At 40.8% G+C, this 25,266-nt stretch overlaps 3 protein-coding genes across 7 annotated transcripts in view; 1 reads left to right on the forward strand and 2 right to left on the reverse strand.

The window, feature by feature from the left end:
- PGM3 (phosphoglucomutase 3) overlaps window positions 1-4,731 on the reverse strand; it is a 28,308-nt gene extending 23,577 nt beyond the window's left edge. For 2 of the 4 annotated variants that reach the window (XM_017882622.1, XM_017882620.1), the window contains exons 1-3: window positions 4,622-4,731; window positions 2,250-2,455; window positions 71-255 (exon numbers count right to left, since the gene is read on the reverse strand). In XM_017882622.1, coding sequence (XP_017738111.1) covers window positions 71-255; window positions 2,250-2,453 — 389 coding nt within the window. In that variant the 5' untranslated portion in view covers window positions 2,454-2,455; window positions 4,622-4,731. Of the gene's footprint in view, window positions 1-70; window positions 256-2,249; window positions 2,456-2,627; window positions 3,150-3,830; window positions 3,983-4,621 lie in introns of those variants that run through there. The other 2 variants (XM_017882621.1, XM_017882623.1) reach the window with 2 other exon arrangements.
- Window positions 4,732-4,760: 29 nt separating this feature from the next.
- Window positions 4,761-7,953, forward strand: RWDD2A (RWD domain containing 2A). 2 transcript variants are annotated; one of them, XM_017882625.1, is made up of 3 exons: window positions 4,761-4,886; window positions 5,768-6,108; window positions 7,015-7,953. In XM_017882625.1, exons 2-3 carry the CDS (start codon window positions 5,908-5,910, stop codon window positions 7,690-7,692), a joined length of 879 nt encoding a protein of 292 aa, XP_017738114.1. In that variant the 5' UTR covers window positions 4,761-4,886; window positions 5,768-5,907; the 3' UTR covers window positions 7,693-7,953. The 2 variants fall into 2 exon arrangements, with proteins under 2 accessions (XP_017738114.1, XP_017738115.1); XM_017882626.1 differs by lacking the exon at window positions 4,761-4,886 and having other exon boundaries at window positions 5,317-6,108.
- A 14,159-nt stretch (window positions 7,954-22,112) lies between these two features.
- Window positions 22,113-25,266, reverse strand: part of ME1 (malic enzyme 1) — a 244,814-nt gene continuing 241,660 nt past the window's right edge. Inside the window, 1 exon segment of the mRNA XM_017882627.1 lies at window positions 22,113-23,794. Within this exon segment, the coding sequence (XP_017738116.1) occupies window positions 23,624-23,794 (171 nt within the window). The 3' untranslated portion in view covers window positions 22,113-23,623.

A 25,266-nucleotide genomic window follows, 5' to 3' on the forward strand; every position in this document is an offset into this window, starting at 1 on the left:
TCTTTTTTTATTTTTTCCCAAAGCTTTTTTTTTTTTTTTTTTTTTTTTTTTACCAGTAACTCATCATCACCTGGTATCTCTACCAATAACTACAAAGGCATCTTGTTGCAGATTCACAGCTTCTTTCTCACTGATGTCAATAAGCACTCTCTGCATATCTTGTTCCTCAGCGTTTGCTAAACAGGTGGCATGTTCCTCCCAGGATGGTGCCAACATTTCACCCAAAGGATCAACCAGTTTTACACCATTGTCTTCCTTAAAAGAAAAACAAACAAGCAATCTGTGCATACTCATGAGGCTGAGTTGAGAGTAGAATGCAAAAGCTGTTTCCCCTCAAACAAAGACAGTGATGGCTGAGCAGCTTCAACAATAAACATCAAATATTAATACTGGTATTTTATATATCTATTACCTCATTAAATCCTCATGACACACATAAATCAATTAAACTAATAATCCTATTTTTAGTCCAATCTTACTTTGAGAAAACTGAGCTTCAGAGAGGTTAGGTAATTTGCTTATGACCATACAGCTAATAAATGTCAGTACTGATATTAAAACAGCAAGTCTATCTGACTCGCCTAAAAACACTATGCCACACTAGCCTTTGTAAAAGGCTGTCATCTGTGTATTCACTATCAATAAACTGACTAGGGCACAAGTGGAGCAGAATAAGGGCACACAGAGATCCTTCTCACTATGACTCGGAACTCCAAGAACACACTAGCCAGCTTGTCAACCAGCAGGTGGGACAGAAAATGAAAACTGCCTCCCAACACTGTTCTGCTCAAATTCCTAGAAAGAAAGTGTAGTTCACAGTGAATGTCACCTGAAAGAAATGAGAATCATTTTGAGAATGCCTCTGGAACTAGCAATAAATGTGGGGCTTTTCCTAGAAGTCGATCAGTCAATCAATTATGGTGATTTACATATTTAGAGATTTACACATTTATAGTGATCACATATTTGGACAAGCAATGCCCTTGTTTGGGGGAAGAGGAGGTTACAATCCTTCACAGACCTACACCACTTTAACTTGCTGCTGATTTAGCTACAAAGGCAAAAATCCCACACCCCAAGCAATCAAATAGAAGCATATTACTCAAACCCTGTATTAATGGTCTACAGACAATACAGAACAATTACATCATGTCAAGAGGTTGGTTAAGATATAGAAACAACCTAAGTGCACATAAACAGATAAATGGATGAAGAAAATGTGGTATATATACACAATAGAATATTACTCAGCCTTAAAAAAGAAATAGTGCCATTTGCATCATGGTTGAATCTGGAAGACATTATGCTAAGTTAAATAAGCCAGACACATGAAGACAAATACTGCAGGATAACATACATGTGTTATGTAAAAAAGTGGAACTCACAGAAACAGAGAGTAGTATGGTGGCGGCTAGAGCATAAGGGAAATGGGGAGATGCTGGCCAATGAGCATAAACTTGCAGTTATAAGATGAATAAGTTCTAGAAGATGTTAATGTACAGCATGGTGACTACAGTCCATAATAATATATATTGAAAATGTGTTAGAGTACATCTTAAGTATTCTCACCACAAAACAAGGTAACTATGTGAGGTAATGGATATGTTAATTAGCCTGATAGCATTAATCATTTCACAGTGTATACATATATCAAAACATGATGTTGTATGACTTGAATACATACAATTTTTATTTATCACTTATACCACAATAAAGCTGAAAAAATAATTGTGTCAAAAAGAATACTTTGATTAAAGTCTATCACAAAGACTAGAATCATAAGGCGTCATCAATATTCTGCCAAAGCTCACCTGTTTGTTCATTCAGAACAAGAAATTATTGCCGAGCTACAAAACCTGTCTGAAAATGTTCAAAAGTTTCTTTTCAAATCTTTACCTTCCCTCACCCATCCCCAATATCTTTAATCACTGCTAAGTTAACAAAGGAAACAATTTTCAATTACCGAAAATGTCTTAAATCAATAAATTTGGAAGAACATTGTTATTTCTCTAATATGGAGACTCCAAAAAGAAGACAGTATCTTTTCATTCTTTCCACACCCTTAGGAATCATGAGCTTAATGATCACACTCTTAAAAAAAAAAAAAAGGGGGTTTCATATCCAAAGCACATATAAATGAGAAGGCACATTCCTAGAATTAGAATTTGTACTTTAGGTCAAACTGCTCAGACACTAAGGCTTGGTATTGCAAATAATGGTCTGCTTTATCAGGGCACTAAACCCATTACCTCAGGATTGTGGGACGCTGTTACCATGACTCCTATAGTGGATTTTGTCTGTTTTGACCTCAGGACAGCTAATAATCCCATGCGAAACATGACATGATCAAGATGTTCTGCCTTCGTTCGAAATCCAGCAGTCCCGTATTGAAGAATCAGTCCATTGGGCTTGGCATGCAATGCTGAGTATTTTGTAATAGCACCTAAATCCATGTCTACAAAATTAAGAAATCTTGTTTCAGGCATAACAAGTAATCTCTCAAAAACCATTTGCTTCAAAAACTGCCATCCCAAACGAATAGGTCTGTCTCATTCTGAACCTCCTCAAAGAACCCTATGTTTGACAGAGCAATGGGCAGGAGAGTAAGTCCTGTGGGTTAGAATTACCTAGATGATCTTGCCCAACTTGTATTGTCCACTCCTGGGCAGACTCAGGGCAGATATCAGATTGTCCCCATTCTCCTCCCATTTTAGCTCCAGGACTATTCCCGGACCCGGGCACACTTAAACTGGTCCACTCTCAACTAAAATGAAGATTTTACACCTATTCTGTGACTCCAATGTGCTCAAAGATCATTTCCTTTTACAAAAGGGGAAACTAACCTAAATTAACATAGATAGCTGGTGATGGATTGGGGCCTAAAGTCAGATTCTTGAGTGGACTGAAACTACATATCCCCAAATATCTGAGAAATCTTTGTGGTTCTTTTGCTATTCCTCTGAAACTACAGAGACATATTCTCAAAGGAAAAGCAAAAGGCAACAGTTTCTTCTCCAAGACTACCCAGATCTTTTTCCATTTTCTTAAGGACAATCAGGACACCCTTCTACGATGTTGCTCTAAAACTAGCAATATCTTCTTCCTAAAGAATGCCACCTTTCTCCTTTACTTTAAAAAATAAAACATCGGCAGGGAGCGGTGGCTCACACCTGTAATCTTAGCACTTTGGGAGGCCGAGGCAGGCGGATCACCTGAGGTCAGGAGTTTGAAACCAGCCTGGCCAACATGGTGAAACCGCCTCTCTACTATAAATACAAAAAAAAAATTAGTCGGGCGTGTTGGCGGGCGCCTGTAATCCCAGCTACTAGCGAGGCTGAGGGAGGAGAATCTCTTGAACCCGGGAGGTGGAGGTTGCAGTGAGCCAAGATCGCGCCACTGCACTCCTGCCTGGGTGACAAAGGGAGACTCTTGTCTCAAAACAAAACAAACAGAACAGGTGCGGTGGCTCACACCTGTAATCCCAGTATTTTGGGAGGCCAAGGCGGGCGAATCACGAGGTCAGGAGTTCAAGACCAGCCTGACCAACATGGTGAAATCCCCGTCTCTACTAAAAATACAAAAAGTAGCCTGTCGTGGTGGCGCGCGCTTGTAGTCCCAGCTACTTGTGAGGCTAAGGCAGGAGAATCGCCTGAACCCGGGAGGTGGAGGTCGCAGTGAGCAGGGATCGCGCCACTGCACTCCAGCCTGGGCGACAGGGCGAGACTCCGTTTCAAAACAAACAAACAACAAGAACAAAAACATCGGCCCTTTGCCCACTAATACTGTTTTCTCTGGGATACTCCCATTAAGTGGAACTTGGGGTTTCCAACCTCAGTCAGTAGTTTTCCTTCAGTAGTCCATATACATTTCCTGGGTCAATTAATTCCCAATTAGCTCAGAGATGAGGAGCAGTCGAGTCCCCCAGCTGCTAGCCTCATAATCTTGTTTTCTTTATTGTCCTTCATTGCTTCAATGAACAGAACTTACAAGAAATGGTGAAAACAGTTGCTTTTGTCCACCTGGAAAAGCTGGCATTCAGCAAGCTAATTTAGTTCAAGACAGTGATCAAATATCTTTCCTAAGGATAAATACATATTTGTAAAAACTGAGCAGTCACGTTATGTGTCATGATTATTCATAAGGGTGTAAACCAGTCCTGTTAACTCCAAAAAGCCATTAAAAAAAAAAGGTCCAGATAATATGCGTTTCAGGTCCTACAACTACTTTCAATGCGTCTGCGAATGCCTTTATTTTAAGCACATTTGCCAAATCCAGCGTTCACTCAAAAAGTTAAAGAGTATCCCCCTATTCTCCATTCAATCTTCGAACCTCCTAAGTGCCTCTCTCCCGCCTACCCTCGAATTACCCGGCACTCCACCCTGAGGTGCTCGCCTAGGTCCACGGACCAGAGGCCAGGCAGGAGACCCGCAGCCGGGCCCGACCAGCCCGCTCGCGGGGCGCAGGGGCCTGAAGGTGTGTCCCGCGCCCTCCGCCGCTCGGTCAGTCGCGCCGGCCCGCTAGCCCCTCCGTCCGGCCGAGAATCCGACCTGTCCCGCTCCCACCGAGCCCTTGCCGACCGTTGGTCTCCGTTCTCAACTCCGAGCCTCGGGGCCCAGCTTACCTCGGTCACGAAGCCCCCTTCACCTACACGCAGCCAAGAAACGCCCAAGCGACAACGTCCGCACCCAGACCCAGTCCTCAGAACCGTAGACGTGGCCCTGCGTGGCTTCCGGCTCGTCGCCGCGCCCCCCGGCCAATCACGGCGGAGGAGGGTCCGCCGGCCCCGCCCCCGCCTCGCCGCCGGTCGCGCGCAGCTCGCGCCTGAGGAACTGCGGCTGCGGTTCCGAGCGGGCTCTGGGGCTGTTTCCATTGAATGACCAGGAAGGGTGAGGCCCCAGCGGTGGCCCGGGGGTTGGGGCCGAGGGTCGCGGGCCCTCAGAGCACTGCAGCCGCGGAGACGCAGCCTCCGCCTCCAAATCTGGGCCTCTGGGGGCGGCAGGCCCTGCGTTCCCGGGAAGCCGGGGTTCCTAGTGGTCTTGGCTAGGGGCGGGGGTGGGGAATCAGCCCCGTCGCTGGGCGTCGGACAGGGCGACCTCGCCCACAGTGAGCGCCGCCGGCGGCCCGCATCCCCCCTCCGACGTCGAGGTCATCTCCCAAACCTTTGAATCCGGGAAGCCTTCTCCGACCGCCGTCTCCCCGGGTACCCCCTTACCCCAGCTCGTTGTAAACATCTTTTATTTAATGATCTCTGAGACACCCCCTACCCTCATCCTGGGTCCCTCGGGGCAGAGGCCAGTGAATCGTAAGCGTCCGGAGCCCTGGGATGCGGCCCAAGCGAAAAGGCCACCCCGGAGAGGGGGGCGGTCCGCGAGTCCGAGACCGAGGGGTGGCGACTGGCGCTGGGGGTAACACCAGGACTGGGGAACCCGGAGCCCATCCCGTCGGCACTGCGGCCTCTCTCGCCGCAGCGTCTGGCTCCGCCCAAGCCGGAGCCCCGGGTGGGATTGGAAGCCGGGCCCCAGCCTTTCCCAGAATTCAGGCTTGCAGAGCGGCTGCAGGTGTCTGCCAGACACCTGCAGCGGGACAATTCCAAACACCTGTTGAAAGTGCAGATTCCCCTATCTAGTGCGGGGTGCGGGAGGCGGGAGCCCGGAGCCCGGGTACGCAGAATATGGGTTTTAACGGAGTGTTTTAGGGGATGTTGTGCATACTAGATTTTGGAGTCAGGAAATAAAGAAGAGTGTAAGTGTCCGGTTTGTGCCCCTAGCTCTCGGTGCAAAGCGTTCCTGCAGAATTGCTTCCACGTAAAGGGACCTTCGGGAAATTTCGCTGGACCCCGGCTGGCATTGACAAACCCAGCGTCCCTGAGCCTTGTGAGGTTTCCAGGCAGGTTGATTGCGAGGCAACATGTCTGCTTCGGTGAAAGAAAGCCTTCAGCTTCAGCTACTGGAGATGGAAATGCTGTTTTCTATGTTTCCTAACCAAGGAGAAGTAAAACTTGAAGATGTAAATGCCCTGACGAATATAAAGAGGTATTTGGAAGGCACAAGGGAGGCGCTGCCGCCAAAAATCGAATTTGTAATTACGCTCCAGATTGAGGAGCCCAAGGTAGGTGCCCTGATTTTAACTGAAACATCTGGAACAGCTTTCTGTCAAGGAAAGATAGAAATATTCCAGGTGCATATTACCTTGTTTGAAAGATATGGAATGCTCTGTAAATTGTCTTCAGTAAATATCTTGAATTTTATGTAAACATACACACCTTTTTAACAAATATACCTGGAGTTTTAATTGAAGCTATCTTGCAGTCTTATGCCATTATTTTGTTCACTCATCCAGTTGGACTACCTTGCACATGTATCATGATTTTCATAAATCTAAATATCTCCTGTAACAAAACTGGCTTTTAAGGAGTGAATGAGTGGATTTTTTATGGCACAACACAGAAAGCAAATACGGATGGAAAAATCTAAAGACTAAAAATGAATTTACCTCCGTCTTCTGATCCGTTTATCTCCAGCAACATTAGCATAGCATAGGTAACACGTGGACTGGGCATTTGAGAACCACTGTTGTAGCTATTTCCTATTCATCCTTCAGTTGTCAGGAAACTTCCTGGTTCCCCAGACTGGATTCTGTCCCGCTGGTTACACACTTCAATGGAACCCTCCACTTTTCCATAGTAATGCTTCTCACAATTGAAATTAAATACTTGCTATGTGTAATTATTTGTTTAATGTGTGTCTCCTTCACTAGGCTCTGGACTTCATGAAGGGCAAAAATAGTGTCTGGCTTATTCACTTTTTTATCCCAGCACAAGGGCACCTGGCACATGTAGTCGTTCAATAAATATTGAAATAATGCATAAAAGGAAGCAATCGTGTATGTAAAGTACCTGGTACACAGCTGTCATTTAATAGTAGCAATAACATTTCTCAAAATCATGCAGTTGCTATTGATAAACTAGCTTATGAGATGTTATGGTATTTAAATCTATTTGATTTTCATTTTAAGGTGAAAATTGATTTGCAAGTGACCATGCCTCACAGCTACCCCTATGTAGCATTGCAGCTGTTTGGACGGTCATCTGAACTTGACAGACATCAGCAGCTACTTCTCAACAAAGGTCTCACTTCTTACATAGGGACTTTTGATCCAGGTGAGCTCTGCGTATGTGCAGCAATCCAGTGGCTACAGGACAACAGCGCATCTTATTTCCTGAGCAGAAAGCTTGTGTATGAACCATCTACACAAGCAAAGCCAGTCAAGAACACATTCCTCCGAATGTGGATCTACAGTCACCATATATATCAGCAGGACCTAAGGAAAAAGATTTTGGATGTTGGGAAAAGGTTAGATGTGACTGGATTTTGCATGACAGGAAAGCCTGGTATAATCTGTGTGGAGGGTTTCAAAGAGCACTGTGAGGAGTTCTGGCACACAATTAGGTACCCCAATTGGAAGCACATTTCCTGTAAGCATGCTGAAAGCGTGGAGACAGAAGGAAATGGTGAGGACCTGCGCCTTTTCCATTCTTTTGAAGAATTACTCCTTGAGGCCCATGGTGACTATGGATTAAGGAATGACTATCACATGAATCTGGGCCAGTTCTTAGAATTTCTCAAGAAGCACAAAAGTGAGCATGTTTTTCAAATACTATTTGGTATTGAAAGCAAAAGTTCAGACTCATAAAAAGCTATTCAGAGGCCTATGCTTGTAATTTCGCTATGTCAGTATTTCTGTTATTAAGAGCAAAATAAAAAGGCTGGTAGCTGTGTAGCATCCTCAGTGCAAAACCCAGCTCCTGAATTTTCACCTGGTAATGAATTTCAACTGACAGTGAAATGAATAGGCCTTTAAACTTTATAACAGTGCAATTGTGATGTTATGTCTAGGTTCTTGTGTTAAGTCATTCAAAAACTATTTCATTGTAAATAAAAACAATCCATTTAACTTGTGAAGCTGATTTGATGGAAGGGGAATCCAAAGCCCATAGCTAACATCAAAAATCAAACTGCAGTTACGAATTGAAAAATATGAATAGCATTTGTTTCACATTGCTAGCACACATGTGACACACCCACTTGTCTTTCATTATTGGAAGTCTAAATCAAGTTTAAAATGAGAACAGGAAGGACATGTTTACTTTTTTAAGACGGACTCTGACTTTGTCGCCAGGCTGGAGTACAGTGGCGCGATCTCGGCTCACTGCATCCTCTGCTTCCTAGGTTCAAGTGATTCTCCTGCCTCAACCTCCCAAGTAGCTGGGACTACAGGCATGCGCCACCACGCCCAGCTAATTGTTATATTTTTAGTAAAGACAGGTTTTCATCATGTTGGCCAGGATGGTCTCAATCTCTTAACCTCGTGATGTGATCCACCTGCCTCGGCCTTCCAAAGTGCTGGGATTACAGGTGTGAGCCACCGCACCCAGCCTGTTTACTTCATTTCTTACTTTAAACTCATATTTTGAGTGTTTTAGTAAAACTAGGTCCTAATAGCAGTGGCAAAGGACTCAGAGAAATGAAGTCCCGGGAGTTAAAAGATGACCCACAATGCTATATGTTCTGGCTGTTTATATCAGTTGATGATACTAGCAATTCTGATACCAGTATTAGTTTAATTCTTATCCAGAAAAGATAAATACATGGGTCCTTGTCTATAAAGTATTCCCGTTTCAATCCAACCTTTGCCTGTGTGCCAGTATGCATTGCTATACAGGGCAAGAGAGTGTTGAGGGGACCAGTGTGGATCTCTGCATCATTACCTTATTGGGAAAAACATATATATATATATATAATTCTACAGTCTGGTGATGTTACTGCCATCTCCTCTGAAAATTCCAAGCTCCACAGGCTTCACCAGGCTTTTCAAAATGAGAGTTTATTTTAATGATTAAAAACTAACGCCTATTTAAGTAGCTCTTCCCAAGCCTTTTCATTCTCCATCCCGCCCCAAGTATTTCTGTGAGTCTCATGTGCTAAGAGATGTCCTGAGCAGCCTCAGCAGCTTTCCCTGTTTCTATAGTCAGCTACTGCTGCCCTTTCCCGGGAGGCATCCCATTCTCCTTCTGGGTCCCCTCAAGAAGCCAAAGCTGGGTGCTGGAATTTAGGAAGATGGAGGGGAACACCTCACTCCCCATTCTGTAACATCCTGTTAGATGTCAGACAGTGCTGCTTGTGCTGGGGAGCCTACAGAACTTCTGATGAAACTACCTTCTGGTTTTACCCTCTGTGCCATGGATACAGACATGTCCTTGGGCTACGGAAAGGACATGATGGACCAGGAGGCCCTATCCCCAGGAGGCCTTAGAACTGGGTCCACTTTGTACTGCCTCTTTCTTCTTAGGTCACAGTGAGTTTCCTCTCAGGGCACAACTCAGATCTTCAACACTCGCTGTGGGCCTGCCCCACCAGGTCCTCCAGCTTGCCATTCATGTTTCCATCCTAGCCTTGGTTGTGCTGGAACTCAGGCTGGAGCCTGACACTTTGCCTATATGCAAAGGGAAGAAATAGGACTTACACTGCCAAAGAGTCATGTCTTAATGTTTGCCAGCACTAAAAACAACAAAGTATAGGAATATTTTTCCCCACAGTCTCCACAAAGCTATCAGTAAGTATAATTAGCATTTACAAGTTTTAGGCCTTCAACAGATGTAACTCCATCCAAATGAATCAGTATGTGCCATCAACCTACCTCATAGAGGTGTTTTTCCTGATTACATAAGTAAAAGTAGCTACCTAAAGATAAGTGTAAAGAAAAGGGAATAAATTCTAGATTATGAACTCTACTGCTTCTGGAGCTATTGCTGAGATTTTTCAGAACCTACTTGTATAAGCCTAATTTGAGCATTCTGCAATACTTTTTTCCTACCAGGAGTACTAATGCAGATAGTATTATGGGGAAGTGTAGGTTTTATAGAAAAAAAAAAGTTCATGTATAATTCAAAACTCAACTTTGTATGTATAGGAGTCTGCTGGTTGTTTGCATAGCCTGATATGAGCACATAATAAAAGTCCAGCATTCCCCAACCCCCGTCCCCCTACACACACTGCTTATTTTGGGAAACTGCCCCTTCCCTGTGATTTGGGAGGAGAAAGTGATAGGAATCAAGTTGTCCTCTGGCAGCCTCCTGGAGAGATGGCTGTGAGCTCTTGCTGCTTAAACCTCTAGTGCCACCCTCATTCTAGCCTACTGAATGCTCAGCTGTTTGGCATTTCCTTTGAATGACCCAGCATCTTCCCTTTTGTTGTTGGAAATCAGAATCAGTCTCTATTGCTTGTAACTTAAGAATCTGTATATTCTATATATTATATTCTTAAATGGTTATTTGGAAAATGTGCTCATTTATAAAAGTTGCAGTGTCTTTTTAAAATTTGCTGAATTAAATCAGACATATCGTCAAGTATGTTCTTTGCTTTTCATTCCTTATTGGTAAACTCTTACCAGGCTGAGAGCTGAGGACACCTGCATAGTGAATTGAGTGGGTCAGATGAGTTGGCAGACCATGACACAGGGACCTCTAAAACATTCGTTATTAAATCAAACGTACATTGCCTGTGAACTTGAGTGTTCACATATAACTGCTTACATGCCATCCATCCCCTCTCAGAACTTGAGAAGGCTCTCATGGTGTCTGTCTGCAGCCTTCACAGAACCCTTTTGAACAGGTTTTTTTCCCTTGCTTTTATCTGAAGTAGCCTAGTAGTAAGTTAAAAGAATAGTTACTGTCTGAAGAGGGCACAGTGTTGCTCACACTTCCTGGTTTTATACATAATCCTGATTTGCCGCAGAAACTCTGAGCCCACTGGCTTTCCCTCATAAGGTCCACATGGTGGAACTAATTTCACCACAGCCTGGACCAGCCAGAGAGACCTCTCTTTCTAATCTCAGTCAAAAGTAGATGCATTTGGGTCAATCCACGAATGAATTCGAGCAGAGTACACAGAATTTAAATAAGCCCACTGTATTAGTTCATTTTCATGCTGCTAACAAAGACATACCCTAGACTGGCTAGTTTATAAAGGAAAGAGGTTTAATGGACTCACAGTTCCACATGGCTGGGGAGGCCTCACAATCACGGCAGAAGATGAAAGAAGAGCATAGAAACATCTTACATAGGGGCAGGCAAGAGATCTTGTGTAGGGGGAAGTCCCCTTTATGAAGCCATCAGATCTCGTGACACTTATTCACTACCATGAGAACAGTATGGGGTAAACCACCCCCATGATTCAATTATCTCCACCTGGTCCCATCCTTGACACATGGGGATTATTACTCTTCAAGGTGAGATTTGGATAGGGCCACAGCCAAACCATATCACCCACCAATCACTGAGAGTTCTCCTTAGTTACAGAAGGAATAAAGTACACAATTTATTCCTCATGATGAAGGGGAAATCCCAGCATGTACCAGACACTGGACCTCTACAAAACTTGGCTGCAGGCTCTGTGCTTTCATGGGATTTATCATTCACTCTCTGGGATGACACATCTTACCAGGCATCCAGGAAACATGACTCCATTCTCCAGGTCCTATCAGAATCTCACCTAGAGGCATACAGCATGCTGCCCTGTACAGTGGTAAGCTGATCAAAGGTCTGATATCGAGACTGATATTCTGACATAGAAAGTTAGTGTAACGTTGGAAAAAGACAATCTACACCGCTGCTTACTGAGATAGAGTAAATGCTTCAAGTGCTCTTACTGGAATAAAGGAAAAACAAAAAAGCATTGATCAAATCAATAGCCAGCTACTTTCTGATTTTCTCCAAGAAAAAGAACTTATCTGACAGCAGCTGCAGTTGGAATCACCATCTGATTAAGTTTCGGAATATGTGCAGTCATTCTATTTTTTTGAGACGGAGTCTCACTCTCTCGCTCTGTCACTCAGGCTGGAGTGCAGTGGCCCAATTTCAGCTCACAGCAACCTCCGCCTCCCAGATTCAAGTGAGTCTCATGCCTCAGCCTCCCGCGTAGATGGGATTACAGGCATATGCCACCGTGCCCGGCTAATTTTTGAATTTTTAGTAGAGATGTTTTTTCACCATGTTGGCCAGGCTGGTCTCGAATCCTGGCCCCAAGAGATCCGCCCATCTCAGCCTCTCAAAGTGCGGAGATTACAGGCATGAGCCACTGATCCTGGCCTGTGAAGTCATTCTTAGAGACCCATCTGTCTCCTCCTACATATGCCAAAGATCATGCTAAAGCAAGACATGATAAGAGTCACACTCCTGCTGCTTTTAAAGCTTTTGATGGTGGGACTCATCTCTGCAAATCTCTTCATACTTCCTGATACAATAACCCTCTTTTTATGGATCAGGGATCCAGTGTGGGTATATTGCCACAGAGGATGAAGAAATAAATTATATCTCTTCACTGGAAAAATAACGGGGGGATGGGTTTATTCCTATAGCATATACTTTGTTCCATAAACCACAATGGTTTCAGAGACCCGAGAAATTTATATTTGTTCAGAGCTGCTCCCAGATGACCTCCAAAAGGCCTAATAGTTTCCTTTCTGCAGTACATTGTTATCTTAGCAAATGGGAGCCTCAAAGGAAGATTTGGGAACACATTTATGGTATAATTACAGAGTTCTGCATCTTTAGGGGTCTTTCATTCGTATCTATTTGTGGCAATTTGGTGACACTGTATCTTGGTGGCTCCAGTCAGGCTTTTCTGCTATTGTTATATACATCAAGTAGGACCTATGTTGTTGCTAATGTATTTGGTCCTAGGCCAGGCTGGGATATAGCTGGTATTTACTGGCATGGCTGTATCAGTTTTATACAATGGTATCCATTTTTCTTGGTTAGTATGTATGCCACCTCGTTAATTTTTTGAATAGGCATTTCAGGCCAGGAGGCCCTGTGTTATCCACAACCAATATTGCTGTGGGCTGAACTCTTGATTACACTGGACCTACTCCTATTACAATCACTATTTTCACCTTGTCTGCAGTTGTCTACTAAATGCTATTAAGCCTGTACCAACCCCAAGAGTCTGATGTTTTCATTGAAATTGGGAACCCTTTTAACCATAACATTTTCCACAAGCCTTCCTAGCTTAAAGAGAAGCTCATTAAAATGGTTTTCATGGATGTTGGTACTCCCCTCACCAGTGTTATTTCTCTCAAGGCCTTAGTGAAAGGAGTGTCATTGATAGGTCCTCCAAGGAGACTTAGGGGATTAATAGATTAGGACAGTCAGATTGCACACAACAAATCCACTCCAACATTCCTATCTTTGTAAATCTTTGAATGGCTTTATATTATTTAAGGAATGTTGGCATTCTCAATTTCATTTAATGTGGACCATTATTAAGTTCATGTTTCACTCAACTAACTGAACCAACAAGTAGAATCACCCCCAACTGCTCAAGGCAGCACGCAGAATCCAGAATCTGTGGCAAGTGTACCCTATCAATCATTTCTGCCCTATCCAAAATTACGGTTCTCCTTGTCAGTGTAATGTTCTGAGTATCTCATACGTTTTTCTCTGGGTTTTTGCCAATATATATGAGCAAAGTCTAGATTTTTTTTTTTTTTTTTGGGGGGTTAAGTCTCCTCCTTCTGGATTTGCCTTTTAAATTCTAGCCACCACAGCCCCTCTCATGCTGGAATCTGATTTGGGGTGTATAGAAATAATGAGAATAATGGAGAAGAAGCATAGGCAAATTGGTTTCCCTTTACAAGGTAACTATTACCTCAGGTGAGGTCATTATAGGATCTTCTAGCAAGGCAGTAACAACCTCTTTAGACAGGAAGAGTTCCTGCTTTGATTAGCAGAGGAGAACATGTCAACTATCCCAGTTTTCCTGGGACTGAGGGGTTTCCTGGGACACAGGACTTTCAGTTCTGAAACCTGGACTGTTGTTCTCTCTAGTTTAAGATATTATGAGTCCTCCAAATCCCCTTCCCCATTCCAAATCAAGGTCCTACTGTTTCTTGGTCCATACTCTTTACGTTTTACCTAAGAGGCCTAATGAGAATGTCAGTTTAACTCATGGTATTAATATAATTTGGCAACCAGCAAGATTAAGTATGACCTTGGTTTTCTATTATTTCAGCATTAATAACTAGAAAGAGAGAAAATATTTTGTTAGCAAAACATGGGACTTTTCCTGGTTTTTGGATTGAGAATTCAGTCTAAAATTTTTGAGCTGAGGATTTCAGACTCAAGCCTAAATTATATTTCTTTATGTATCCATCCCTACTAGAAGCAACCACCGCAACTCACAGTCCTGGAATTCCCTGTCCTTTACACTGTTTTATGGCAGCAGCCGTCTGATCCACCTAAACCTTCCCTTCCTTAGATAATATATCCCATTTTACCTCATAGTGTTTATGAGGTCCCAAGCATATTTTGCTACATTAATTTTCAGTAATTTTATATTTTTACCATTCATACCTAGGTCTCTAATCGATCTTGAGTCTACCTTTTCACATAGTGTAAGGTAGGGTTCTAGTTTTAATTTTCTCCATGTTGTGGGCCAGTTTTTCCAGTCCTTTTACCAAGCATTCTGTTCTTTATCGATTTTGGTGCTAGCTTGGTGTATTAATCTGTTCTCACTCTACTAATAATGACATATCCAAGACGAGGCAATTTATAAAGGAAAGAGTTTTAATTGACTCACAATTCAGCATGGCTGGGAGGCCTCAGGAAACTTAGGATAATAGAGGAGGGGGAAGCAAATACGTTCTTCTTCACATGGCAGCAGCAAGGAGAAGTGCAGAGCGAAGTAGGGGAAAATCCCCTTATAAAACCATCAGATCTTTTGAGAACTCACTCACTGTCATGAGAACTGCATGGAGGTAACTGTTCCCATGATTCAATTACCTCCTACCTGTCCTTCCTACTCCATGTGGGGATTATGGGAACTACAAGATGAGATTCGGGTGGGGACACAGTCAAACTGTATCACCTGGTAACTCATATTCCTGTGAGTTTCCTGTTCCATTCCATTGTTCTGTATATTATCATGACTTTGATGTATATGCAACTATCTATAGAGTAATTCCCCCTTTGCTTTTCTTTTACAAATTGACTTCATTTTTTTTTTTTTTCTGAGACAGAGTCTTGCTCTGTCACCTGGGCTGGAGTGTAATAGTATGAGCTTGGCTCACTACAGCCTCCGTTTTCCAGGTTCAAGTTATTCTCCTGGCTGGCTGGGCCACCACACCCAACGAATTTGTCTTTTTTTTTTTTTTTTTTTTAGTGGAGATGGGGTTCCACTATGTTGGCCAGGCTGGTCTTGAACCTCTGACCTCCCAAAGTGCTGGGATTACAGGTGTGAGCCGCTGTGCCTGGCTGCAAATTGACTTAATTATTAATGGGTCACTATTTTTCAATTATGAAGAGAGGTGAGTTAAAATATCCAGCTATTATGGTGAATGTGTATATTTTACCATTATTTCTGCCATTGTTTTCTATGTATTTTGAAGATGTTTTATTAAAAGTATAGAAAGAATTGTGTATTTTAATGACTGACCCATTTATCACTATCTCTGGTAATATGCCTTGCCATGAAGTGTATACTTCTCTGATATTAATAGAGCCACACCGGCTTTCTTGGGCTTACTCTTTGTATGAAATATCTTTTGCCATCCTTTTACCATCAAACTTTTTGTGTCATAATATTTAAATTATGTCTCTTATAAACAGCATATAATTGTAGGCTGGGCATGATGCCTCATGCCTGTAATCCCAGCAGTTTGGGAGGCTGAAGCAGGAGGATCACTTGTGCTCAGGAGTTTGAGACCAGCCTGGGCAATATAGTGAGACCTCATCTCTATAATAACAATAAGAAATATATAAACAGCATATAATTGGATCTTTAAAAAAATCCAATCTGACAATTTTTGCTAATAGAGTGTTTAGTTCACTTGCATTTAACATAATTACCAACAAAGTTGGGTTTATGTCTACCATCTTGCTATTAGTTTTATATTTATCCCAGGAGTTAAGCTCTTATATTCTTTGTTCCTCCTTTATCTTTCTTTTGCATTAATCAAGTATTTTAAAATTATTCCATTTCTTCCATTAGCTTGCTTTCTTTTTCTTTCTTTCTTTCTTTCTTTCTTTCTTTCTTTCTTTCTTTCTGTCTGTCTGTCTTTTTTTTTTTTTGAGACAGAGTTTTGTTCTTGTTGCCCAGGCTGGAGTGCAATAGCATGATTTCAGCTCACTGCAACCTCCACCTCCTGGGTTCAACTGATTCTCCTGTCTCAGCCTCCCAAGTAGTTGGGATTACAGGCATGTGCCACCACCCCCCGGATAATTTTGTATTTTTAGTAGAGATGGGGTTTCACCATGTTGGCCAGGCTGGCCTCAAACTCCTGACCTCAGGTGATCCACCCACCTCAGCCTCCCAACCTGTTAGGATCACAAGTGTGAGCCACAGCGTCTGGCCTGTTAGCTTTTAAACTATATCTTTTTGTAGTATTTTTAGTGTTTTAGAGGTTATAATATTCTTCCTTAATTTATTACAATATTCCTTGAATTCTTGCAATACACTTTAAATTGCAAGGTTTCTAGATTGTTCATGAAGTGGTATATTACTTGCTACAGTATCCTTTTATAATTGATGTACCACTTCATGAATAATGTATAAAACATACAGTAGTATACTTCCATTATTAATCCCCCTTCCACCCTTTGTCCTACTCCTGCCATACATTTTACTTCTACATAGTTTATAAACCCCACATACCTTGTTATTTCTACTAGTCAATAGTCTTACACAAATTTTAAAATAGTATTTTATATTCACCTTTTCTGGTGCTTGGCTTTGCTTTCTTTTCTTTCTTTCTTTTTCTTTTCTTTTTCTTTTTTTTTTTTTTTTTTTTTTTTTTTTTTTTTTTTTTTTTTTTTTTTTTTTTTTTTTTTTTTTTTTTTTGAGACAGAGTTTTGCTCTTTTGCCCAGGCTGGAGTGCAGTGGTGTGATCTCGGCTTACTGCAAACTCTGCCTCCCGGGTTCAAGCAATTCTCTTGCCTCAGCCTCCCGAGAAGCTGGGAGGATAGGTGCCCACCACCATGCCTGGCTAATTTGTGTGTGTGTGTGTGTGTGTGTATTTTTAGTAGAGATAGGGGTTTCACCGTGTTAGCTAGGATGGTCTTGATCTCCTGACCTCATAATCCGCCCACCTTGGCCTCCCAAAGGGCTAGGATTACAGGCGTGAGCCACCAGGCCCGGCCCTTTCTGGTGCTTTTCATTTTTTCCCACAGATGCACATTTCCATCTAGGATCATTTTCTCTCAGCCTGAAGAACTTCCTTTAGTATTTCTAGCAGTGTAGGTCTGCAGGCCATGAATTAGCTCAGATTTCATTAGTCTGAAATGTCTCTATTTGCCTTAATTTCTGAAGGATATTTTCTCTAGGTATAGAATGCTAAGTTTTAGGCTGGGCATGGTGGTTCATGCCTGTAATCCTAGCACTTTGGGAGGCTGAGGTGGGCAGATCACTAGGTCAGGAGATCGAGACCATCCTGCCTAACACAGTGAAACCCTGTCTCTACTAAAAATACAAAACAAACAAACAAAAAACATTAGCCGGGCATGGTGGCGGGTGCCTGTAGTCCCAGCCACTTGGGAGGCTGAGGCAGGAGAATTGCTTGAACCCAGGAGGTGGAGGTTGCAGTGAGCCGAGATCGCACCACTGCATTCCAGCCTGGGTGACAGAGTGAGACTTCATCTGAAAAAAAAAAAAAAGAATGCTAAGTTTTATTCTTTTGGCACGTTAAAAATGTCTATTATCTCTCACATTTTTCTGCTGAGAAGTTGACTGTCATTCTTACTGTACTTCTTAAGGCATTGTATATCTATTTCATTTGGCTGCTTTTAAGATTTTCTGTTTATTTTGATATGCAATTTGATTATGATATCCCTAGGTCTGGTTTCCTTTGTATTGATCCTACTTGGGGCTTGCTAGCTCTAACTCTATCAGTTGATGCTTTTCATTAATTTGAGAAAATTCCTTTCCATTATCTCTTCAAATATTTGTACTCCAGTATCTCTTTTCTTTCCTTACAGGACCCAATAGCACATATATTATACCACCTAATTTTAGCCAACATCTCCCTCTCTTTTTCCTTTCTTGCTCACTCTTTATGCTTCCATTTGGAAATTTTCTGTTTATGTTAGACAAAAAACATAGGATTATCTCAATAGGTGCAGAAAAGGCTTTCGATATAACTCAACATACCTTCATGTTAAAAAAACTTTCAGTAAACTAGATATTGAAGGAACATACCTCAAAATAATAACAGCTCTCTATGACAGACCCACAGCCAACATCATACTGAATAGGCAAAAGCTGGAAGCATTCCTCTTGAAAACCAGCACAAGACAAGGATTCTCTCCCTCACCACTCCTATCCAAGATAGCACTGGAAGTCCTGGCCAAAGCAAGTGGCAAGAGAAAGAAATGAAGGGCATCCAAATAGGAAGAGAGGAAGTCAAACTATCCCTGTTTTCAGAGGACATGATTCTATATCTAGAAAACCACATAGTCTTGGCCCAAAATCTCCTTCAGCTGATAAGCAACTTCAGCCAAGTTTCAGGATGCAAAATCAATGTACAAAAATCACTAGCATTCCTATGCACCACCAGCAGACAAGCTGAGAGTCAAATCGGGAATGCAATCCCATTCACAATTGCCACAAAAATAATACAATACCTAGGAATACAGCTAAATCAGAGAAGTGAAAGATCTCTAAAGGAGAACTACAAAATACTGCTCAAAGCAATCAGAGAAGACAAAAACAAATGGAAAAGCATCCCATGCTCAAAGATAGGAAGAATCAATATCATTAAAATGACCATATTGTCCAAAGCAATTTACAGATTCAATAATATTCGGATCAAACTGCCAATGACATTCGTGACAGAACTAGAAAAGACTATTTTAAAATTCACATGGAAACAAAACAGAGCCCAAATAGCCAAGGCAATATGAAGCAAAAAGAACAAAGTTGGAGGGATCACATTACCCAACTTCAAACTATATCACAGGGCTGCAGTAACCAAAACAGAATGGTACTGGTACAAAAACAGACACATAGTCCAAAGGAACAGAATAGAGAACCCAGAAATAAGGCCACACACTTATGACCATCTGGTCTTTGACAAAGTTAACAAAAGCAAGCAATGGAGAAAACACTCCCTATTCAATAAATGGTGTTGGAACAACTGGCTAGCCATATGTAGAATGTTGAAGCTAGACCCCTTCCTTATATCATATACAAAAATCAACTCAAGGTGGATTGAAGACTTAAATGTAAAATCCAAAACTGTGAAAATCCTGGAAGACAACCTAGGCATTACCATCCTTGACATAGGAACAGGCAAAAATTTCAAGACAAAGACACCAAAAGCAACTGCAACAAAAGCAGAAATTGACAAACAACATCTAATTAAATTTAGCTTCTGCACAGCAAAAGAAACTATCAGCAGAGAAAACAGACAACCTACAGAATGGGAGAAAATATTTGCAAACTATGCATCTGACAAAGGTCTAATATCCAGTATCTATATGGACCTTAAACAAATTTACAAGAAAAAAACAACCCTATTAAAAAGTGGACAAAGGACATGAACAGGCTCTTTTCAAAAGAAGACATACATGCAGCCAACAAACATATGAAAAAAGGCTCAATATCACTGATCGTTAGAGAAATGCGAATCAAAAACCATAATGAGATACCATTTCATTGTGACACCAGTCAGAATGGCTTCATGACATTCTGGCTATTATTAAAAAGTCAAAAAACAAAACAAAACAAAACAAGTGTTGGCAAAGTTGTGGAGAAAAGGGAACACTTACACACTGTTGGTGAGAGTGCAAGTTAGTTCAACCATTGTAGAAACCAGTATGGCGATTTCTCAAAGAGCTAAAAGTAGAACTGCCATTCAACCCAGTAATCCTATTACTGGGTATATACCCAAAGGAATAGAAATCATTCTACCATAAAGACACACACACACACACACACACAAACACACACTCAAATGCTCACTGCAACACTATTCACAATACCAAAGACATGGAATCAACCTAAATGCCCATTAATGCCAGATCAGATAAAGAGAAAGTGTTAGATGAACTCCATAGAATACTATGCAGCATAAAAAAAGAATGAGAACATATCTTTTGTGGGAACATGGATGGAGCTGGAGGCTATTTTCCTTAGCAAACTAGCACAGGAACAGAAAACCAAATACCACATGTCTTCACTTATAAGTGGGAGCTAAATGATGAGAACTCATGAACACAAAGAAGGGAACAACAGACATTGGGGTCTATTTGACAGTGGAGGGCGGGAGGAGGGAGAGGAGCAGAAACAATAACTATTGGGTACTAGGCTTAATACCTGGGTGATGAAATAATCCATACAACAAACCCCCCATGACACAAGTTTACCTATATAATGACCTTTGCATGTAAGTCCAAACCTAAGATAAAAGTTAAAAAAATGTAGGTAATTTCTAATGACCTGCCTTTGAGGTCATTAATCCTTTCCTCTATGACCTGTAATCAGCTGTTAAGCCATCTGTCTGATGAATTCTCAACTTCAGGTATTTTATTTTTTATATTTAGAATGTACATTTAATTCTTTAGATATTCTATTTTGTGATAAAGTTATCTGTCTTTTCCATTTTCTTTTGCCTAATTTTATTAACATTAATGTTACTATATCCTCTTCCCTGACATCTCCTTCTCACTATATAATTTATTTGTTCCATGTGTGCTCCAGTAGCATTTTACATTTCTTTGGTTAATAGCAAAGTGAGCGTTCTATAAAAAATTGTTAAATAATTTTCTTGTTCTGGGGCTGTGCTCCCTTCCTAATATGCATGGCTGGCTTATGAAGAGAGGCTGGCACAAATTAGTTTTTTATCTACTTTATTGAGGCATTATTTACCAAAATATTTTTGAGTAAACATTTTCCTCAGACTTCTACTTCACTTCTCTCATGGAGATGCAGTCTTACAGCCATTGGTATATAACTGTCTCTTCTAAACCTGCAGTGTCCAATATGGTGTCACTTGCCAGATGTAGCTACTGAGACCTGTGGCTAGTCTGAACTGAATTAAAATGTAAGTGTAAAATACGTGCTGGATGTTGAAGACAGTATGAACAAAATAAACTCTCTTAATAATTTTATGTTGATTACATGTTGAAGTGATAATATTTTGGATATATTGGTTTAAACAAAATATATTATTACCATGAATTCCACCTGTGTCTTTTTTTTATGAAGCTACTACCAAATTTAAAATTACACATGGGGATCTGGCCACTGCACTCCAGCCTGGGCAACAGAGCGAGACTCCGTCTCAAAAAAAAAAAAAAAAAAAAAAAAAAAAAAATAACACATGGGACAGTGCTGTTCTAGACTGTAGCCTAGGGAAAGGAGAACAAACTATAAAGAAAGATGAACATGGATGTAAAGCTTACTTTCTTCATTTATTAGTTCTGTGGACTTGACCAGTTACTTAAAATATCAACTTCATAACGAAAGTGAGGGGACTACATTAAAATAATGTTTGTGGGATACTTGACACCTAGTAACTATCTAATGCTTATTTCATTATCTTTCCCTGACAAGGAAGTGGCTCACATATCACAGTATTCAGAATACGTGATTACATTTTTTTGTTGTTGTTTTTTGTTTTGTTTTGTTTTTGTTTTTTTCTTCCTGAGACAGAGTGTTACTGCGTCCCCCAGGCTGGAGTGCAGTGGCACGATCTTGGTTGACCTCAACGTCCAGTTCAAGCGATTCTCATACCTCAGCCTCCCAAGTAGCTGGATTACAGACATGAGCCATCAAGCCCAGCTAATTTTTATAGTTTTTAGTAGAGACAGGGTTTCACCATGTTGGCCAGGCTAGTCTTGAACTCCTGACCTCAGGTGATCTGCCCGTCTCACACTCCCAAAGTGCTAGGATTACAGGCATGAGCCACCGTGCCCAACCACATATGTTTTGAATGAATGATGTTCCTACTGAAATTAGCAGTTATTAGAATATTTTAGAAATTCATCATACATAATCATATGACCCCAAGACCCAGCATTACAATGTAACATTTTAAGAAAAAAGGACAATTATTTTATATTTTATTCATTCACCTTTTCTATGCTTTAATAAATCTTTTGCATAGGTAAACACATTTAGTTAGAGCTATAAGACAACATAGAAACAGACAAGAAATACATAAACATTCTGATTCTTCTCCAAATAACTATTTTGAGGAAACTCTTGACTATAAGTTACCTTTAGAAATACCTTAACCTCTTCTGCTCATACCGAAAACAATATGTGTAACCTTCAACTTTCAATAAAATCATTTTATAGTATAATTTATCTTGAACATCTTATACTCCTTAAAGCATTACTTCAAAAACAAAATTCTTCAAATAATTCTACAAATAAATAGCAAATGTCATTGCACCTTAGTTTTATAACTTAAAATTTTTTCCATTACTTCAAACATTAGTTTCTGAAGTGAATTAATATAGTCTGGGCATATAACTACTCTTTCTCATAGAATGGTATTGGTCATCAAGATATTTTAATCTTATGTAAGGACAATTTCTGATACTGGGAACTTAATTATAATACTTTCTCCAAATTCGGGGAAAAGTGAGATGATTATAACACAGTTAGTTCTTAGTTACCTGAGTTAATTAAGAGGCCATTCTGGCAGGTAACTCCAGTAGGAACCTAAATTGTCTGACTCCTGAGATCTTTAAGAGGTCAGTTCCTCAGGCAGCCCTTTCTCAAGGATCTTAACTATATACTCTCCTTTCAGACCTTCTCACTGTTCAGGCTGTGCTGAACTGAAGGTGTCAACCTCTGGACAGGGGCCACAGTCCACAAAGTCCCTGTAGCAACAGTATGGTAGCTGAAGGATAGGATGCTTGATCAAGGAGAAAAAAAAGGTGCTTTCAGGTGGGATTTCTGACTCAGGATCAAGGTAATAAGAGCTGTACTCTATGAGATGTAACAATGACAAAAGAATATTAAAATCTAAGGCTGTACAAGGCATTGTAAACAGCAGTGATCTTTCTCTTTCTTAGAAGTGTTGAAATCCGGTTGCACAAAAGAACATATATGATCTAGGACTGGAATAAAAATACCTGAGAAGTTATCTTTCTCTAGGCAACAAAGTAGTGTTATTTCTGCTTAGCAAAAGTTTGCCTATGCCTAGATTCATTTATACCTTTTTTTTTTTTTTTTGAAAAGTAGATTTTAACAAAATGGTCAACAAAATAATTATGGGTTTTAATGTTGGTTATATCAATTTATTACTAATTTTGGTCTTCCCATTAGCTTCCCGTATAAAAACGATGAGTATCTCAGTAGTAGGTACAATAGCTTTTAAAGAGAATGAAGGCAGAATAATTCAGATAGAAACCATAAATAACCAGAAGGCAAAGTGAAGCATAATTGTCTCATGTGATGTTTATCCCAATTTATATCGTTATTCTTCTATCAATTTTTAGACTGTTAAAATAAAATCTTAACCTAAGCATTTTATGAGTCATTATAAAAGGTTCCAACCTTTAAAAATTATGAAAGGTTTAAAGACCTCATTAATAGAGTTAGAAATGTTTGCTATTATCCTACTGGTCAACTTTGGTCTGTATTTTCTGGACCTCTTCAGGCCAAGAATAACAATCAGGTAGAATCTGGTCATAATCAGTACTATACATCTGGGAGCGGACAAATGCTTCTTTGTTTTGAGGTTCGGGATAAACTGTGGCTGTCTTTTCTTGGTATGCATCTTTCACAATCTAGATATAAGAAAAGAATATTAATTATTTTAATAAATAGAGGTAATGGTGAGCCCATGTGAGTGGAAGTTTTTATCCATTTCAAAAACACTGTATATCTTATGTTTGCAAAAACATTAAGTGTTTTATAATAAAAGCACATATAAGCAATGAAGATGTAAGATGAAAATGCAATTATAAATCATACAGTGAGACAGAAAAATGACACCAGCAACTAAAGAAAGTGTGAATAGGTGAGACTAATTCAAATACTATCACATCTGGACTTCTCAGAGAAGCCAGTGTTCAAAGTATTGTCATGACCTAACTGACAATTAACTTGAAATAAATACCTAAATAGTCCTGCTAAACTTGAACCTTGAATTTTCAAGAATCCTTATTCTGACCACAGCCTCCTACAAAATCTCTTCCTGTACCCCAGGGTCTCGTGATCCTGCTCAGCTAATCAACTGCACACCACAGTCAGGATCGGCATCCTTTGCCAGCGTCACAGAATCTCTTGTCATCATGTCCTGTGTTTCATGCATAATTCTAGTCCCTTGTCTGGGGACCCCTCAGAGCTGGCTTTCTCCTTTTGTGGCTGTGCATCCTAGAACCATGCAGTAAACTTTTTGTGGTGCTATATTTTTTTTCTAGTCTGTACATTATACTCTTTTCTCTCTTTTCTTAAAATTTCCTCTCGTGGTTCCCAAAAAGCAATTCTAAACCTTCCCACGTCTTCAAGTTTCCATTTGACTCTCATCACTCACTGGAGAATCACATCATCACATCATATCGCAGGAGAAAATTTCAACTACTCAGAGAAAATGACCTTAATTTCCCTTTTGACCAACTCAAACTATCTCCTCAGTACCTTCATGCATCTTCTCTTTCACTACTTTCTTAAATGGATTCTCCTCATCAAAATTAATCACTTCATATATACTATTTAATTCACACCAGTTTTTGTTTGTTTGTTTTTGAGATGGAGTCTTACTCTGTCACCCAGATTGGAGTGCAGTGGCACGATCTCAGCTCACTGCAACCTCCATCTCCCAGGTTCAAGCGATTCTCCGGCTGGGCGCAGTGGCTCATGCCTGTAATCCCAGCACTTTGGGAGGCTGAGGCAGGTGGATCACCTGAGGTCAGAAGGTCAAGACCAGCCTGACCAACATGGAGAAACCCCATCTCTACTAAAATACAAAATTAGTCAGGCATGGTGGTGCATGCCTGTAACCCCAGCTACTTGGGAGGCTGAGGCAGGAGAATAACTTGAACCCAGGAGGCAGAGTTTGCCGTGAGCCAAGATCACACCATTGTACTCCAGCCTGGGCAACAAGAGTGAAACTCCATCTCAAAACAAAACAAAACAAAACAAAACAAAACAAAACAAAACAAAACAAAAAAAACCCAAGCGATTCTCTTGCCTCAGCCTCCCAAGTAGTTGGGATAACAGGCTCCCGCCACTACACCTGGCTAATTTTTGTACTTTT

This window comes from Rhinopithecus bieti, unplaced genomic scaffold (genome assembly GCF_001698545.2).
Source record: "Rhinopithecus bieti isolate Rb0 unplaced genomic scaffold, ASM169854v2 scaffold_13551, whole genome shotgun sequence".
Taxonomy (NCBI): Eukaryota; Metazoa; Chordata; class Mammalia; order Primates; family Cercopithecidae; genus Rhinopithecus; species Rhinopithecus bieti.

Coding starts and splice junctions, on each gene's coding strand:
- RWDD2A (XM_017882625.1), top strand. CDS start 5,908: ATGTCTGCTTCGGTGAAAGAAAGCCTTCAGCTTCAGCTACTGGAGATG. Junction 6,109..7,014: donor TCCAGATTGAGGAGCCCAAG/GTAGGTGCCCTG, acceptor TTTCATTTTAAG/GTGAAAATTGATTTGCAAGT.